This window comes from Rhinolophus ferrumequinum, chromosome 25 (assembly GCF_004115265.2).
Source record: "Rhinolophus ferrumequinum isolate MPI-CBG mRhiFer1 chromosome 25, mRhiFer1_v1.p, whole genome shotgun sequence".
NCBI lineage: Eukaryota > Metazoa > Chordata > Mammalia > Chiroptera > Rhinolophidae > Rhinolophus > Rhinolophus ferrumequinum.
In genome coordinates, this window is record NC_046308.1 from 37,199,434 (window position 1) to 37,217,738 (window position 18,305).

The 18,305-nt window shown below is 42.2% G+C and overlaps 2 protein-coding genes across 3 annotated transcripts in view; both read left to right on the forward strand.

Annotated features, from left to right (window-relative positions):
• Nucleotides 1–8,758, forward strand: part of CLMP (CXADR like membrane protein) — a 101,646-nt gene extending 92,888 nt beyond the window's left edge. The window contains exons 3-7 of the mRNA XM_033097233.1: nucleotides 2,712–2,913; nucleotides 3,663–3,830; nucleotides 4,325–4,447; nucleotides 4,993–5,134; nucleotides 5,879–8,758. Coding sequence (XP_032953124.1) covers nucleotides 2,712–2,913; nucleotides 3,663–3,830; nucleotides 4,325–4,447; nucleotides 4,993–5,134; nucleotides 5,879–6,179 — 936 coding nt within the window. The 3' untranslated portion in view covers nucleotides 6,180–8,758. The remainder of the gene's footprint in view (nucleotides 1–2,711; nucleotides 2,914–3,662; nucleotides 3,831–4,324; nucleotides 4,448–4,992; nucleotides 5,135–5,878) is intronic.
• Nucleotides 8,759–11,367: 2,609 nt separating this feature from the next.
• Nucleotides 11,368–16,661, forward strand: HSPA8 (heat shock protein family A (Hsp70) member 8). Of its 2 annotated transcripts, none has more exons than XM_033097231.1 (9): nucleotides 11,368–11,506; nucleotides 12,560–12,769; nucleotides 13,197–13,402; nucleotides 13,853–14,005; nucleotides 14,092–14,647; nucleotides 14,850–15,052; nucleotides 15,292–15,490; nucleotides 15,705–15,937; nucleotides 16,239–16,661. In XM_033097231.1, the coding sequence occupies exons 1-9, from the start codon at nucleotides 11,485–11,487 to the stop codon at nucleotides 16,422–16,424; spliced, it is 1,968 nt and encodes a 655-aa protein (XP_032953122.1). In that variant the 5' UTR covers nucleotides 11,368–11,484; the 3' UTR covers nucleotides 16,425–16,661. The 2 variants fall into 2 exon arrangements, with proteins under 2 accessions (XP_032953122.1, XP_032953123.1); XM_033097232.1 differs by lacking the exon at nucleotides 11,368–11,506 and adding an exon at nucleotides 11,620–11,773.
• The last annotated feature ends 1,644 nt before the right edge of the window (nucleotides 16,662–18,305 follow it).

An 18,305-nucleotide genomic window follows, 5' to 3' on the forward strand; every position in this document is an offset into this window, starting at 1 on the left:
CCAGACACTGTGGCTTAGGGGGTTTGGCGCTGTGCTGGGAGCTGATTGGTCAGAGGTGCGGTAAGGGTAATAAATCATTTCTTCAGGTCTTGAGGACAGTTTTGAGGTCTGTTTGGGTGTCCCTCTCTCTGGTTTCATTAAAAAGTAGCCAGGGGGTCGTTCCACCTTAGGGCTCAGCTGCTGAAACATAACTTAGGTCAACACTTTAGCTTTAGCCTGCCAGAAGTCCAGACCATGTGACCATTAGTCAGGTCCTGGCTACTTACTGTCTGCTGCTGCCTGGGGGTTTGCTGATTACTGGGGGAAAGACTAGCCCTCTGAGGGATATAATATATATATAAGAGAGAAGGAGAGAGAGGGAAGGAGAGAGAGAGAGAGAGAGAGAGAGAGAGAGAGAGAGAGAGAGAGAGAGAGAGCGCGATATGATTTCTAGAGTTAGGATTTAAAGCTGAATTTAATCAAAGTCATAAGGACTCTCCGTTTCATAATCTGATTGCACCCAGGTATGTGAAATGGACTACATAGGAACAAGATTGGGAAAGGGAAGCAGAGATCATTTTGAGGACAATAAGCTGAATCTGGTCATCATTCAGGGTGGTGGGGAACCATTAAAGGTTTCTGAGCTGGAAAAGAGCTAATGTTTTACATTAACTTGGCATTACCTTACATTATTATGTAGATTGGAGAGGATAAAAATACATAGTGGCCAGGCAGCTGGAAATATGAAACAGGAGCTCAAAAATATGTTGGGAATAGAGATACGGATATGAGAATTATCACAATAGTAGTGTTGGTTGAAATGAGGGGGCAAAATTGTATTCTGAAAATATTTTAAGAATATGATCAGTCAGTGTTTACCTTTATTTCCTCTTACTTGCTTCTCCCCTAGTTTTCTTCTGTGGGGTCCTCAGGGTGGGAACTCTCTCATTCTTGCTTGTTTTCCAGCTCCCAGCACAGTACCTGGTCTGCGAGCTCAATAAATATTTGTTGAAGAAACAGAATATGCAGAGAGGAGAAAACACTTTCCTCAGGAGGAGGGAAGGGCAAAATACATGATGCTGAAGAGTTGTATATAATGGAGAAAGAATTGATGGACATTGGATGGCTTCCAGTCTTTTCTGAAAGCATTTAATGAGTTAAGAGCATCACATGAGTGCGGACAGGGTTAAGGGCTTAAGTGAAACAGTTTGCAACAGCTGTAGCCAGAAATGTGCTGGGCAAACTCCCACGTGACTGCATGCCTTTTTTTAGTGCCCTTCTGTGTATCTGGAGTCCTCCCTCCAGCTCTCTTCTCCCTGCCTCTCTCATCTCTTATTCAGTCTACTCATCTTTCAAAGCCTAACTCAAATACTACCGACTTTTCTGGGACATTCTCTCTGATACTATTTCAAGTTAATGATTTATTTTTTCCTCTGTTTACACCTCTCTCCTTGTTGATCCTATTAGATTATAAATTACTTGAAGACAAGAGAGTTTTACTCATCTGAACAGCCTCCTCCTGACCTGATGGGAAGCAGTCCATAAATGTTTACTGATGTTTAAATTAAATAAGTTTAAGAATATGATTGCTAAGCAGCAGGGAGGGCGAAACTGAAGTTCTGTAGCTTGAAGTCTTGGCGGACTAGATCAGCATGGTTTTTGTGACTAACAGGAGTGAGGTGATGGACAAAGAGAGCCAGGGAAGGGTTCAAGAACTAGAAGTAAGAACCAAGATTACTGTTTTCTGTTAGGAAATCTAAACTTTGGTTTCCCTGCCTGGGAACACAAAGACATGAAGCTCATATGTATTTTATGGACAGAATTTTTATCCCACCTAACTAATCCACAGTGAAGACAAAACAGGAAAGCCAAACAATGAAGCCCTCAGTATCAGACCTGAATTTTAACCATTAACTTCTACTTAACTTCTCTCGAATCGCTTCAGCTGAACGCTGAACTTTTGTTCAGAACAAAACAAATGGATTTTTTTGATTTGCTGTTTCTCTTTCATTTCCAAACTTTGTGGAAGAGCAGTTAATGAATAGTGAAATGAATGCAGGTAGGAAAAGGAAGGGAGAGAGAGGTAACTGTGCTACACCTGAACAATGAAATAAATGGCTTCAGATGCATAATGTTCAAATCCAGTTCTGCTACCTGTCTATGAAGTGGGGACAATAAGTACTTGGAAAAAATTGTGTGAGAAATAAATTAGATGTAAAAGCACCCAGCACAAGGGCTGTAGTATACGAGTACTTTGAATAAATCACATGCAAGTGATAGAATACGCAAGTTAGAAAGGGAGTGCAGGGGGAAGGTAAGTCTTCCTCCCCTTCCTTAGCCTGTTCTCTCAATTCTCCTCAGAGTCAACTCTTAATACCGTTATGTGTATTTATTGTGCACTTCCTTCTTTCTTTGACTTAGCTGTGAGACCTTGAGCATGTAACTCAAATTTAAAAATCCTCACCTATAAAATGGAATGGTCCTGAGCACTTAATGAAATAATTACTATTTTATAGTTAAACTGCTACACAAATATGAGGTGTTATTATTCTTAGAAGCAAGGCCTAAACAAACATTGTATTTTTAACTTTGTAACAGAAGTCTCTTGGATCCTTAGAATCAGCCCTGACTGCTTTGTTCCCTTGGCAGTATTCCCATTCCTCACCTTGACAACAGAAGGAGGGGAAGGCTGAGAGCCACACTGCTTGACCTTGCCTTGGTCTATCCCACAGGTAATCACTTACTCCAGCCGTCATGTCTACAATAACTTGACTGAGGAACAGAAGGGCCGAGTGGCCTTTGCTTCCAATTTCCTGGCAGGAGACGCGTCCCTGCAGATTGAGCCTCTGAAGCCCAGTGATGAGGGCCGGTACACCTGCAAGGTGAAGAATTCAGGGCGCTATGTGTGGAGCCATGTCATCTTGAAAGTCTTAGGTAAGACAGAGTGCCAAGGTAAATGCCTACATCTTATTAATAAATATAAGTCTCTGTGAGGGATAGCCAAATGTATCATGGTGGTACAAAATCTCTTGTTCAGTATTTTCGATTATTCTGAGGTCACCTACCCCATGCCCTGGGAAGAAGTGTGTAAGTTTTGTGTTTTAGCCATAATGAAAGAAGAAAAAATAATCACAATTTTCCATGGTAGTCCAATAAAAATTTTAAATATTCTCTAATATTTGAACGATATCCTTATTTAACTTAAATCTCAGCTATGATTCAAATCCATTTCTGTTTTTTGACAGCAGGAGCTACTAAGTTCTACTTAATATCTTCAACATTAATGAATTTCTATCCCTGCCTGTTTCAGTATTAGTGAAACCACACTCAGCTTTCCAAATTTCCAATTAAATGTGTATCTTCTTTGAAAAGTGATGATGTAGCTTCTGAGGCAGCCTCTGAAAATTCCAACAGCACCACTGGAAGCAGCTGAGATTGGGTATATGTGTGTGCAAGGGACAGAGGTGGGTGTGTTTCTGGGAGTGATGTTAACACACGGCTAGGTAACTAGGTAAAAGGCTATTGAATCCCCACTCAAAAGTTGACCACAAGGGATGATGACTAGAGAAATAACTCAATAGACATAGTTCTTCCATTGAATCTTCTGTTTGGGGAATCTTTGAATTAGTCAAGTGAAGTCCTTTTTGGTTTTTTTTTTTTCCATTTGTTTTTTTCCTTACCAGTGAGACCATCAAAGCCCAAGTGTGAGTTAGAAGGAGAAGTGACAGAAGGCAGTGACCTGACTTTGCAGTGTGAGTCATCCTCTGGCACAAAGCCCATTGTGTATTACTGGCAGCGAATCCGGGAGAAGGAGGGAGAAGATGAATATCTGCCTCCTAAATCTAGGATTGGTAAGTCACCTTTCCACTGAGACAACAGAACAGTTCTCTAACCATAAATTCTAAATCTGGTTTTGACAGCAACTCACTAATGTGACATTGAATACACTGCTGAACCTTTTTGTTCCTTTTTTTTTCTGCTGAACCTCTTTGAATGAACTTCCACTTTTCATTCATAAACTGGGACAGAAAATCTCTCTTTTCTTTCCTCAAGTGGCATATAGAAGTGATAAAAAGGATTAGGAAGAAATGTACCATGTAAATCCATTATATTTAATTATCTTGATTAGTATCCCTTAAATGTTCACAACCTTTTGTTCCTTTTGAGGATGCACTATAATTTAAAAGAATGTTCATCTTTCTTCCCACATTCCAAAATGGGATCTATTCTATCATCTCATCTTTAGCAATCTGTATTACAGAATCTTAGGTAGATGCGATAAAGTAAACAATAAATGTAGACCCTGTCACTAAGGGGATCACAGTCATTCCTTCTGCTTGTGTAGACTACAACAACCCTGGACGGGTTCTGCTGCAGAATCTCACCATGTCCTCCTCTGGACTCTACCAGTGCACAGCAGGCAATGAAGCTGGGAAGGAAAGCTGTGTGGTGCGAGTTACTGTGCAGTGTAAGTATCCAAAGAGGGTGTTTGTTTTCTTTTTGCATTGTGGTTCAGTGTAAAGCATTTCTAATCATGAGTAAGAATAAGATCAAGGTGAAAATATTTCCAGAAGGACATGGCTATCACTAAAATAAACTCAGTAATTGCAAGGACTGTTTGACTATTGTAGCTAACTCTGTTTACGAATATGTGTGTACTTACCAGCCCCCAAAGAAATGTATTATATCCAGGAGGGGACCAAATGGAGAGTTCCTCTATATATATAAATTTCTCTTACAAAAGGGTAACTTCTGTTTTCAGAGCTTTTCCTCTGTCTGCAGTTTCTCAAAAATAATCAGTTTAAAATAATGTTAATGTCAAAGAGGCATATTTTGGGGTTGCATAGTCTACTACCCTTCAACATCAAGAGGTATAGTCATACACCAAGAGAAGATAAATGGGGAACTCGGGAAGATAGATATAGGTCTGGAAATACTCATCCCGCCCAGGGCTTGTGATTTTTAAGTTCATGTATTTCCTACTTTATGTTGGTTTTGTTTCTGAGAAAACAGATGTACAAAGCATCGGCATGGTTGCAGGAGCAGTGACAGGCATGGTGGCTGGAGCCCTGCTGATTTTCCTCTTGGTGTGGCTGCTGATCCGAAGGAAAGACAAAGAGAGATATGAGGAAGAAGAGAGACCTAATGAAATTAGGTAGACTTCCCTCCAAAATCTCTTCCACTAGGCTTCCTTTCTAGGGCCAGCTCCATAGTGACCAGATAACATAAATGTCCCATTTCCTCTTAACCAGAAATCTGTTTTTTGACAGCAGCAGCTGTCAAAAGGATTATTCTAGTAGGTAAGGAGTTCCAATCTAGGGATAGAGGTCTGGCTTACCTTGACTTTATTGTGAAACTATCCTCAACAGAGACATAAAAGATCAACTTTACATTACTTCCTATTTACTTCTGCTTATAAAGGGCATACAAAAAACAGGCATAGTCTATGGGCCATGAGGGTTTACGTAGACAAACTCCCAATCAAGGAGAGTGCTGTCTAGATCATGTCAAAGGTTAGTGCGTATTCTCCCACAGTAGCAGGGTTGACTTCTGAGCTAACAAAGCATACATCTGCCTAAGCCAACCATTAAGTCTCAGAATGGGCAAGTCCCTATTTCTCTAAATGGCCACCTTCCATTTGAGATTTGCAACTTGAGGAATTTATTGGGAAACCTCAGAAGGAAGCAACCATAGTGGAAATTATCATAGTCTTGCCAGTACCATGTTTCCCCAAAAATAAGACCTAACTAGAAAAGAAGCCCTAGCATGATTTTACAGGATGACATCCCCTGAACCTAAACCCTAATGCATCTTTTGGAGCAAAAATTAATATAAGACCCGGTCTTATTTTTGGAGAAACACGGTATTAAATTTTACTTTTGCTGTTTTTTCTCTTCAGAGAAGATGCCGAAGCCCCGAAAGCTCGCCTTGTGAAACCTAGTTCCTCTTCCTCAGGCTCTCAGAGCTCACATTCTGGTTCTTCCTCCACTCGCTCCACAGCAAATAGTGCCTCACGCAGCCAGCGGACACTGTCGACTGAAGCAGCACCCCAGCCAGGGCTGGCCATTCATGCATACAATCTAGTGGGGCCAGAGGTGAGAGATACTGAACCAAAGAAAGTCCACCATGCTACCCTGACCAAAGCAGAAACCACACCCGGCATGATCCCTAGCCAGAGCAGACCCTTCCAAACTGCCTGAATTAGAATGGACTTGACTCCCATACTTTCCTAGGAGTCAGGATCTTAGGACTTTCTAGTCATTGAAGCTCAGTCACCAGCCACACAACTCCCTTGAACCAGATGAGAGGTCACTTACATAATAGTGAGCATTGCATGGAACAGATTCAAATGAGCACTCTCCTTGTATGACACCAAACAAGAAAAACGATGTAAGCTGATCATCTCCAAAAAGGTATCTCATTGTGACTTTGGACAAGAGTAAGGGAAAGCAGGGGTCCAAATCTGTATTTGTTGACCAGAACATGTGGTGAGAAAGGTTGGGGAAAAGGAATGTAAACACACGTAAAACTTGTAAAACTTCTCACTTGAGCTGTTTTGTGTCAATACTTCAATTCACCACTGTCAAGAAGAAATGATGTATTCATAAATTTTCTATGCATTTCTTCAAACCTACTGGATTGTTGTGATTATTCAGTCAAGCAGAACCCACAGCCTTATATTACATCTTTCTGCACTGTTTTGGGCTTACCGCTTCTGAGAAACTCCAAAAATGGAATGTCTCTTCTGTTCTGACTTCATTAGTTTAGATATTAATTTCAAGAGGAGGTGAAATATTGGGAGATGGAGAATTGAGTTTCTCCCACTCTATTCACCACTAATCTTCCTGTACTTGTATTGAACCATAATAGAACTGAAAAAGGAGTCCAAAATGTGTGACAAGGGACTGTGAGAAACTTTCCATCTTACTGATGTTCAGAGGGTCACGGCAAATATCAGAAATGTATACTGGAACAATTTTGGACTTTCTCTCAAATCAGATGTGTCTAAGGACTTTCCTGCTAGATACCTCTGGAGCAAGAAAACATTCACTGCATGTCATTTAACAATATCCTTAGAAAGAAGTCGTGTAGTGAGAAAGAGATCTTTTTAAGATGCTGGAAGATCATCTGACGTACATTAGAGTCTCTCTGAGAACATACACCACCAGAATTTCAAGATTGACTAGACTAGAAAGGAAGATTACATCAATTTTCTTAATATGTCACAGAGCAGTCTAAGGAAGTTTAAAATTGCACCAAACTTGGAGCTTGCTTCATTTTAGAAGGATTTGAATCTGGGACTTTTGATGATTCTAGGCCTAAAATTATCAGCAAGATCAGAGCTTGCCAGTTTCCTACTGGCACTGCAAGAATGTCAAAATCCTTCCTGCCTGAGAAGTTGAGACAGAGAATTCAGTATTTTACCAGCTTAGCCTCTAATGAAGTCTAGCTATGGACTGGAGGGGAATGGAATTAACATTTAGGGAAGAGATACTAAGGAAAACTAGTGAGTGGCAGTGGAGGTCTGGGTTAGTGCCTGTTAACTTTTTAATTGTCAGCATCTTGGGAGGAATTAGCAGAAATGATTCACTAGGACAGCTCTCAAAAGAGCTGATTCATGGAAGAAAGATGTCTGAGAAAAATTTTTAAAAAGCAGCAGCCTTCAGTATAATAATTTGCCCTTTTAGTAGTTTTGACTACTGTGCTACTCAAATTCATCCTATGCAAGAATTCTAAACCTGAAATAGCCCTTTAAGGATGCTGGTGCAAACAGCAACACATCACCATACGTAGAGCAAAAGATTTCTTCTTAGAAGGGCAGCAGGCTATAGGAAAGAAAAAGTAATGCTGAATATAGTGATGAAAGCATTGTTTCTAAAATGGGAATCAGATGCTTAAAGGGAAAGGCTGATCTGAAAATATGCCCTATTTGTTTTTTCATTTCTAAATTCTCACAACGGTGTCCTCACATAGTGCAAATGCATTTCCTTCTGAAGTTCTTTAAGAAATAGGGGTTTATCCTTGGGTGAGTTTTCATCTGAGTTTTGTCTTACTCTAAAAAAAAGTTGGGAAATAAGAGACATTGAGGAAGTAGTGTAAAAAATGTCTGCTGTTAGTTTCAGAGGGTTAGCATATTTGGAATGTTTCTTATATACTAACACTGCCTCATTATTAAGATATAATATCTCGTACTCTACTTTTTTATTCTTCCGGTAGTGGTATCCAGGCAACCTATCACTTCTGCTATGTAAATCTGAGAATTCTCATTCCCAGAGTACCTAGGCCAAACAAGGACACTATGGAGGCTGCAGCTACACCACCACTAGCAATTTGCTCTGATCATTATTTCCTACCTTTGAACCTGTTTCCTGTCCATGCCTTTGAAAGCAAGAATCAGTCCCCTTTGCATGAAAAGGAGGTTTAGGTTATTTAAACATGAAGTTATTAGAAGACTAAAATACTAGTTGAATACCCAGGTTATTTTGGAAATCTACTCACAATGGAAATCTACAGAAAAGTCACAAAACAGATTTCTGCCTTAAATCTGAGAAATTGTAGGAACTGAAGATTCTGAGAGAGAAGGTGCTGAAGTCTTAGCAATGGTAGTGCACTCCTCTTTGAGTTAGGCTTTTGGGTGCAGACAAGACAGACTCTGGGCTTAAGATAGAGTTTGAGCCATTATTGTTTTCAAACCACATGTATTAACTTTGCAAGTCAAATAAACTTGAATTTTGAATATGAAATAAACAAAGGATAACATAACTGAATGGTAGAAGAAAACATGTTTGTAGGAAGAAGATACAGATAGAATGTGGATGTTTAGAGAATAACCAATTCAATAAAATATATAAACCAAACTTAAAATTGTAAAATAATGAAGCTGATGCCTTTGTTGTTACACTGTATAAAAACAATTTCAGAATTGCTGTTTCAACAGGACATATATAATTTTGCTTCATTTCTGGTGTAAAATTGTTTATATTTCAATCTTACCTTCTAAGTTGCCTTGATTTTGGGTCTGCTTGATTACAAAAAGCAAATTATTTACTACAGATACATCTATATCAGCAATTAAAAAATAAGTAAGTGAAGGTGATACTGTAGGAGAGGCTGAAGCTCATATAACCTACACTGGAAATTTATTAGCTTTCTGCCAGCTGAAGAACAGAAGGACTCTGACCGAATATGATCAATCATTTATTGATTTTAGTCACAAATATACCAAGTACTTTTTTCTCACAAGGCAGGATGCTAAGTAGTACTAGAGATACCAAGTGATGATAGAGTTCATGACAGAATTCCAGCCCTTAAGTACTTTATCAAAATAACAATATTTACTAAGTATTTTATGCCAAGGTGAAGTACCAACAGAAAAGTACACACTAAAGGATTCAAATAAATTTAAAAAGAAGTAAACATTAAGAGATTAAGAAAAAATCTGACAAAAAAACTTCACAGAATTAAGTGAGGTGATATGCACAGCACTTAGAACAGTGGTTGGCATGTGACAGTCACTCAAAAATGTTAATCATGACGATTTTCCCAAGTTAGAAACCCTATGTCTCAGACTCCTCCCTCCACTGGAGTCCAAACTTTAATTTTAGATACTGAATGTATTTGAAACCCTGTGCATTTTAAGAGGTGGAGACAGGACATTCACATCAACTTTAAATATGTAAGTTCAGACTCTTGTATTTAATAAGAAGATAGTCCAAGACCAGAAACAGAGGTTATCTGTTCTGCATTCTTTAATCACTGCTATTAGGTAGGATACCCCAAACCAGTGGATTTGGGTCCCAGTTCTATTTTCCCCTGGTTCACTGTTTAAAGTGTTGTAGGTAGTTCAGAGGTTACAAAAGCTGCAAAACATAGGGTGCAGTTCAGAGACTATATTTGATAAATTGAGTGGAAAAGGGGAGACTGCAGGTACCAAAGAAAATTGAAAGGAGCCTGCCACAGTACACACTTTCCTCTTTCTGGAGATGGAGTTATGTCTTTCTAGAAAGGAAATTACATTACAGTGTAACTAATAAAAAAGACCAAAGAATCGGAATCATGGGAGCTAGGTTCTACTGTAGCTCTCAGACAGTTGTTTATCTTCCCACAAATAACATCTCTGAACCTCATTTTTCTCCTAACACATGGTTGAATAATATGTATCTCAGACAATTTTGATTATTGAAAAAGGTAACAAACGAAAGCACTTTATAACTTGTCAAAGCATCATATAAATTTAACTTCCTGCGAGGTGGGGAGAAGTATGTATCTCCTTGAGTCAAACCAACACCCCACTGCCATCCCCATTCCCTCCAAAACATGGCAACTATAGAAAGACAATTCTTATGTTTGAATGTCTCCAGGCTTTACTGGCTTTGCCAAGGACAAGGTGCCCTGTCTGTTTGAAAGAACACATTGGAAAGCATTCAAGGTACCAAGAAAGGCTCTTAGAATGACAAGGCACCAAATACCTGCCACCATACGCATTTTAAAATTCTAGATACTACTGTTTTGTACACTCGTTCAGTAATGTTTTCAAGGCCTCTCTGCATGGTCTCTCGTGTAGTTTTTGATAAAAGTCAAGGCAGGAAACATATTACTTAACGTTACTAAAAGTAAGAGGCTCAAAGTCTAAGCCAAGGACACTGGGCTAACGCCTGGTTCACCTACACTGGAAAAGCTCGCTACCTCTTCTTTTCCAAATAATTGAGAAGTTCAGGGCTTGGGCGAAGGGAAGAGGGACTCAGCCAAGAAGCCGAATCTGTTCTCTGCGCAAAGTGGAGAGTGGCGTTGGAGTCCGGGTTCCGAGAAGCAGCTTTGACCATTTATTTCGCTGCGAGTCCAGACACAGGATCGGGCCCTACGGGGTAAGAGGTCGGGACCCTCAAACCTGTGCGGCAGGGGTTGCCGACTTCCAGCTGCTATAGTGAACTGAGGGTTCTATGGGGCTCCGCGCTGGCTGGACGGCTTTCCCAACCCCAGATATGGATGCCCCTGGACACGTTTCCCTAGCAGCGCCCGGGGGTCGGAACCTTCGCCCGGGCCCCTCGGGGCCAGTCCTAGCCCAAAGGCACGGCAGCTACGAAACGTGGGTATGTGGAACCTGGGAGGCTGTGGAGGATCGTCTGCAATGCAGGGATGAGGACTGGGGGGAGCAGAATGAGACCCCGGTGGGGGAGGGGATGCAACAACCTTCGCAGCCATTTTGTCCTCGCTCTACTTCCGTCTTCTCTCCCGAGCTGCCGGGTCCGGACCCCTCCCTTCAGGCCCTGCGCTCTGCCCGGGTTGCGCCCCGATCTAGATCGCGACCAGGACCGTCATTGGTTGGCTCCCAGTTCGCCCGCCCTCTTCCTCCTCCTTCCGTCCCCCTGCCCGCGCTCTCGGACGGCGAAAGCGCAGAAGCGGACGCGCCCTTCCCCCGTCCGGGGTAACTGAGGACTCCCGCGCGCGGGCTCTCTCGGCCCCACCCGCCCTTTCCCCGGGGCAGTTCGCAGAGCGGGGGCGAGAATGAAAGTTCCAGAACGCTGCGGTGAGTGCGTCATCGCGAGGCGGGGTGGGAAGGGGCGGGAGGGGGCGAGGCCTGAGGGGCAGAGCCGAGGTAGTCATTGGGACTCGTACAGCCGGCCGCGCGCCCATTGGCTGAGGGAGCCGTGATGGGCAGCCGGCAGGGCGGGCCCCTTCTGGAAGGTTCTGAGACAGGGTATAAGAGACAGGGTGCCGGGCGGAAATCGGTCTCATTGAACGCGGGGTTAGGCGTCAGGATCCGTCTTCTTCGTGAGACGCATTTACACAGAAGGTAAGGCCTTTGCCATTTTAGGACTGGGTAGTTTGTCCGATATACGCGTGGTGTGAGCCCAGGCTGAGCGAGTTTGCAGCGGCTGAGAGGCTGCCGAGGTGCTCCCTTAGGCAGTGTGCGGTGAGGCTTCTGCTTATCTGGGCAGCTTTGCTCCAGGCGGGGTGCAGCGCCCTGGGCTGCGGTTGGGCGGAAAAGCGGGGCGGTGTAGTGCAGGCCTGGAATGGCCGCCCCGGAGTCCGGCCCCGACCCCCTGCCCCCTGCGCGGAAGGGGACGGCGCCGCGTCCGGGCCGCGGGAAGTGGAGCCAGCACCTTGGAGCCGCCCCTTTCCCGGCTTCTCGTGCTTTCTAGGTCCTTCAAAGGGGAAGTCATCATTGGCGTACCCCCTAGATGAGGGTGGGGGCTTCAGAGCACATTTTCCAACACAGGCCACGCTGGTTCCTGGAGCACTGGGTTGTGGGGGAGGGACACAAGGTTCGTCTCCCAGCTAGAGACCACGTGGTCGTCAGTGTCACAGACTTCCGAGCAGGTGCTTCCTTCAGCCAGGGGCGGGCTCTGCGGTTGGCACGGCAACCTAGATTGCAGCAGCAGCCGCGTTGTTTGCTCAGACCCCGGCGTGGTTGCCACCAGTGAGGGAGGTGCTTAAGAGGGTTACTTAGTTTACTTCTACCGTAAAGCGTGGCCACGCCTGATAGCCTGAACTAACATTTTCCAAAGGAAACTTGTAAGAAGTACTTAATATACGTTAAAAACTAGTTGCATTTTTTTTGGCCCCCTCTTTCACCCAGCAACCATGTCTAAGGGACCTGCAGTTGGCATTGATCTGGGCACCACCTACTCTTGTGTGGGTGTCTTCCAACACGGAAAAGTGGAAATAATTGCCAATGATCAGGGAAACCGAACCACCCCAAGTTATGTCGCTTTTACTGATACCGAACGATTGATCGGTGATGCTGCAAAGAATCAAGTTGCAATGAACCCCACCAACACGGTGTTTGGTAAGCTACTAAATAAAATTAATGGCACTTGTTAGACTAGGCTAGGAAGGATGTAATTTGAGAAACTTTCAAGTTTAAACATGAGCCAGGCAGGAAAGCCATAAGGATTGTAAAAGTCATTAAAAAGACCTTGAACGGACTAGACTTGAGTGATCATGTTTTTGATAGCTGCCTGGGCTAAAAATTTGAGGTAACCTACTAACCATTGTCACCACAATAAACTTTAATTAAAAAGTATTTTTGAGGTAACAAGTTATCAGGAAAACTTGGATGAACTTTGCTGGCAATACAGAAATTGAATTCATGTATCACGAACTTCGGTTGATAGGCATCTGGTCTTAGTATTTGATTAATGCAGAGCCTAGCGTTTTTGGAAAGATGTACAATGAAATTCAAGATTTTGATTTGCATTTGATACCTTTTACAGATGCCAAACGCCTCATTGGACGTAGATTTGATGATGCTGTTGTTCAATCCGATATGAAGCATTGGCCCTTCATGGTGGTGAATGATGCTGGCAGGCCTAAGGTCCAAGTAGAATACAAGGGAGAGACAAAAAGTTTCTATCCAGAAGAAGTGTCTTCAATGGTTTTGACAAAGATGAAGGAAATTGCAGAAGCCTACCTTGGGAAGGTTAGTGTACTCTTAAGGGAGAGGACAAAGGTGGTGATGGCAATACCATGTTTCCCCCAACATAAGATCTAGCCAGACAATCATCTCTAATGCGTCTTGGAGCAAAAATTAATACAAGATCCTGTCTTTTTTTACTATAAGACTGGGTCTTAAGACCGAGTCTTATATTAATTATTGCTGTAAAAGATGCATTAGAGCTGATTATACGGCTAGGTCTTATTTTTGGGGAAACACGGTAGTAGGTACCAGGTTCCCTGGTGAGTGGATGACTTAGGATTTTTGACAAAGAATATGCAGAAGTTAGTTATCACAAACTGGCCTGTTTTTCAACAGAATATTTCAGTAATTTGCTGCTGTATTTTAAGTATACGCCCAAGTAGATGATCCTGGGACTATGGGTGTTTCTATGAATTACAGTAGATTGGCTTTAATCTTGTTTCCTACTCCTAGACTGTTACCAATGCTGTTGTCACAGTACCTGCTTACTTCAATGACTCTCAGCGTCAGGCTACCAAAGATGCTGGAACTATTGCTGGTCTCAATGTGCTTAGAATCATCAACGAACCAACTGCTGCTGCTATTGCTTACGGCTTAGACAAAAAGGTATGTACAATTTATGATTTGTCGAGTTATTTTAATACTGAGTTGAGCCATAAGTTTAGATAACAAGATCTGTATTCTAATGGCAGGTTGGAGCTGAAAGGAATGTGCTGATCTTTGACTTGGGAGGTGGCACTTTTGATGTGTCAATTCTCACAATTGAAGATGGAATCTTTGAGGTCAAATCTACAGCTGGAGACACCCACTTAGGTGGAGAAGACTTTGACAACCGGATGGTCAACCATTTCATTGCAGAGTTCAAGCGCAAGCATAAGAAGGACATCAGTGAGAACAAGAGGGCTGTCCGTCGCCTCCGTACAGCTTGTGAACGTGCTAAGCGTACACTCTCTTCCAGCACCCAAGCCAGTATTGAGATTGATTCGCTCTATGAAGGAATTGACTTCTATACCTCTATCACTCGTGCCCGATTTGAAGAATTGAATGCTGACCTTTTCCGTGGCACCCTGGACCCTGTAGAGAAAGCCCTTCGGGATGCCAAGCTCGACAAGTCCCAAATCCATGATATTGTCCTGGTGGGTGGTTCTACCCGTATCCCCAAGATTCAGAAACTCCTACAGGACTTCTTCAATGGAAAAGAGTTGAATAAGAGCATCAACCCTGATGAGGCTGTTGCTTATGGTGCAGGTAATAATCCTACTATCATAATTGAGCAGTCTCAACCTATCTGATTCGCTGTGATGAGTGATTCTTAAGCATTCGTAGTTTCCACCAAAAGCTTAGCTAATGATGGCCCAACTTCCTTGGATGTCTGAGCGATTGAGACCTGTTGTTAAAAATGATTTGTTGTACAGTTACTTTTTAAAGACTACTTTACTTTTTAATCTAGCTGTCCAGGCAGCCATCCTATCTGGAGACAAATCTGAAAATGTTCAAGATTTGCTGCTGTTGGATGTCACTCCTCTTTCCCTTGGCATTGAAACTGCTGGTGGAGTCATGACTGTCCTCATCAAGCGCAATACTACCATTCCTACCAAGCAGACACAGACCTTCACTACCTATTCTGACAACCAGCCTGGTGTGCTCATTCAGGTATGTTTTCTATACTATCTTGGCCTGACTTACTGAGGTCCTATAAAATTGGGGAAGACTTGATCCCGCTATGATGATGGATTCCAAAACCATTCGTAGTTTCCACCAGAAATCCTGTGTTGGCCAGTTCCTTCCTTGGATGTCTGAGCGTTCAGTTTTCCCTAATTGAGCTTGCATGAATTTTAGAACTAGCACAGAAAGCTTTTATAATTCACTAGTAATTCTTGTTTTCTATCAAGGTTTATGAAGGTGAGAGGGCCATGACCAAGGATAACAACTTGCTTGGCAAGTTTGAACTCACAGGCATACCTCCTGCACCTCGTGGTGTTCCTCAGATTGAAGTCACTTTTGATATTGATGCCAATGGCATCCTCAATGTCTCTGCTGTGGATAAAAGTACAGGAAAAGAGAACAAGATTACCATCACTAATGACAAGGGTAAGTTTGGGCACAATTTTGAGTGGAGCTGCCATATGGTCTTAGACATGCTTTGGGTCCTAATGGTTGTATGTTCTAAATGGTTTCTGCTGTCCCTCCCCAAGGGCATTTAGCCAAGAGATTACTCTTATGCTAATGGAGCTGGGGTTATAGGTTGCAGACATTGCAGGAAACTGATCATAGTCTTCAGGGCATGCCTAAAATATTCCAACAGGTCGCCTGAGCAAGGAAGACATCGAGCGCATGGTCCAGGAAGCTGAGAAGTACAAAGCTGAAGATGAGAAGCAGAGGGACAAGGTATCTTCCAAGAATTCACTTGAATCCTATGCATTTAACATGAAAGCAACTGTTGAAGATGAAAAACTCCAGGGCAAGATCAATGATGAAGACAAACAGAAGATTCTTGACAAGTGCAATGAAATCATCAACTGGCTTGATAAGAATCAGGTTTGTAAGTTTTCTATAAATGAAGGGTGGTGGGATATGGATGTAGGGCTTCAGCAAAAGCTTGGATGGGTTTGCAGATTCATAGGGTCACAGTGATGAACGGTCCAAACATTCGCGGTTTCCACCAGAATTTCAGATGTGTTGGCAATTAGCTTCCTTCCTTGGATGTCTGAGTGACCCAAGATTTCATGTGTAGACTTTGCTAATGTGACAGGCTTCTGTGTGTTTTATCAGATGGCATCTGGGTTGAAGCTTTCTTTACTTGAACTTTTGGTGATAAAATACTTTGTTTTTTCTGCAGACTGCAGAGAAGGAAGAATTTGAACATCAGCAGAAAGAGCTGGAAAAAGTCTGCAATCCCATCATTACCAAGCTATACCAGAGTGCAGGAGGCATGCCAGGGGGGATGCCTGGAGGCTTCCCTGGTGGTGGAGCCCCTCCTTCTGGTGGTGCCTCTTCTGGACCCACCATTGAAGAGGTTGATTAAGCCAACCTTGAGCATAAATTTAGCATTGTTCCACATAAAATATGGAAGGACCCAAATTTGTAGCAAATTCACAGCAGTTTTAAAGTTGAGCTGTTATAGTAAGAAAAACTGGGCATTCTTAATACTTGAATATGGAATATGTGCACAGGGAAAGGAAATAACGATGTACTTTATATGCACTGTATTGTAAAGTGGAAAATGCAATGTCTTAAATAAAACTATTTAAAATTGGCACCATAAAATTGACTGTTTGTAAGAGCAGCACCATATAGTTTCTGGGGTTGGATTTACTTCCCAATTAAGTAGGTCATTACAGGTTGCTTAACTTCAGCAAATTGCCTAAGCAAGGTTTTGACAAAAGGGAAATAACTTGTAGTTTGAGACTTACCATTAGTTAGGTTTATAATTACTAGATAAGAAAGAGTATTTATTAGCTCTAAAACTTGTTTGAGCTGCACATAACAGTAATTAGTGGTTTTCAGTGTTGGGTAAACTCTGCATGGGTGAGAAGTTAGAAAAATTGGAAAAGGGAATCCCAGATGTTTGCATATGCTATCTGGCTCACTGAAATTCTGAAGTTTTGAGGACAGCCAGAACAAGGAAATAGCCATTTGGAACTCAATAGGAGTACAGTGTAATTCTGAACCTATGGAGTGCAAAGGGTACTTACATCTGAGGCCCTGAGTTCATGGCAGGTTTTTACTGTTCTCAGCTTGAGTCATAAGGGCTGGGTGGTAGCTTGCTACCTGTAAGGTTGACATGGTGAGGATGGTGTTCACCTTTGAACCAAACTGAAAGGCTTTATCTGATTTAATCAAACTGACCTAATCCTCAAACTAAAGAGGCAGAAGCTGATAATGAAGTTTTGTTCACTTTGCTTAGGAGTGAAGGCCTGTGTTGGCCTTACCTGGTTTTCATTGGGTTATAAATGTTAGTCTTCAGAAACCAGTCTTAGCAAATGGTGTTGGGTTACAAACCAAAGGCATTGACATAGGATTCTAAATCTTGTGAGTCACTTTGCTCTAATGGGCCTCCATTTCAAGCCTGAAGCAAGGAGATTGCTCTATTCCTGGCTTGGTTCAAACCTGCCACCTGGTTGATTTAGAAGGTCTGGATCCCTGGCATGGTGAGGTGTCTTAGACTCAAGGGCAGAGTAGCCCAGCCTTAAACTCTGAGCCCTCTTTCCTCTATCCCCATGGTTCTTGGGTAACCCAAGTAGTTACATAGGCTAAAATTGGATTTCATAACCCAACAACTGACAGATTGTCATTAGCCTAGTTCAGATTCGTGGGCAGAGCCAAGAAGCTGTTATAAAACAGCTGCAGTTAGTTTTCCTGTAAAAGTTCAACACTTCATTACATTGACTAAACTTGGTGCTTTATGTGTGTATTAACATTGTAATGTATGGAGTCCAGGATTTACATGGTATACGTACATACTGGTTTTTGTTTTCCTATATTTTCTATTAGCGTAACATGAAATCTGAAAGCAGTGATCCTTGGGGAAGGCCAAGATTTGAGTATAATTTGCACGGGTTTTTGTCACCTTTGTTTTTGGTGACGAAGAATATCAACTTGGATTTTATTTTTGTTACATGCTTTATGAACTGGAACAAACCTTTTTTGAGTGTTTGAGGCCACTTGCTCAAAAGAAATAACACTTATTTCTATCCCTGGAATCGGGATCTTGGTAAGAAAATTGTGGGGATCAAGTGTAATGAGTGAAACAACACAAAGCCTAGTCCAAAGGTTACCCGTGGTAGCTATTACTGTGCCTATAAATTTCATCAGTAAAACAAATTGGAGAGAGAAAAACAGCAATGTTTTTCCTTTATACCAGTGGGGGAAACGTTGCTGGACCTGTAATAGAAAATAATTGTGG

Excerpts from the sequence above, each read along its gene's own strand:
- HSPA8 (XM_033097231.1), top strand. The coding sequence starts at position 11,485 with ATGAAAGTTCCAGAACGCTGCG. Across the intron at positions 14,648-14,849 it reads GGCTGTTGCTTATGGTGCAG|CTGTCCAGGCAGCCATCCTA; the intron begins GTAATAATCCTA and ends TTTTTAATCTAG. Across the intron at positions 15,938-16,238 it reads ACTGGCTTGATAAGAATCAG|ACTGCAGAGAAGGAAGAATT; the intron begins GTTTGTAAGTTT and ends TTTTTTCTGCAG.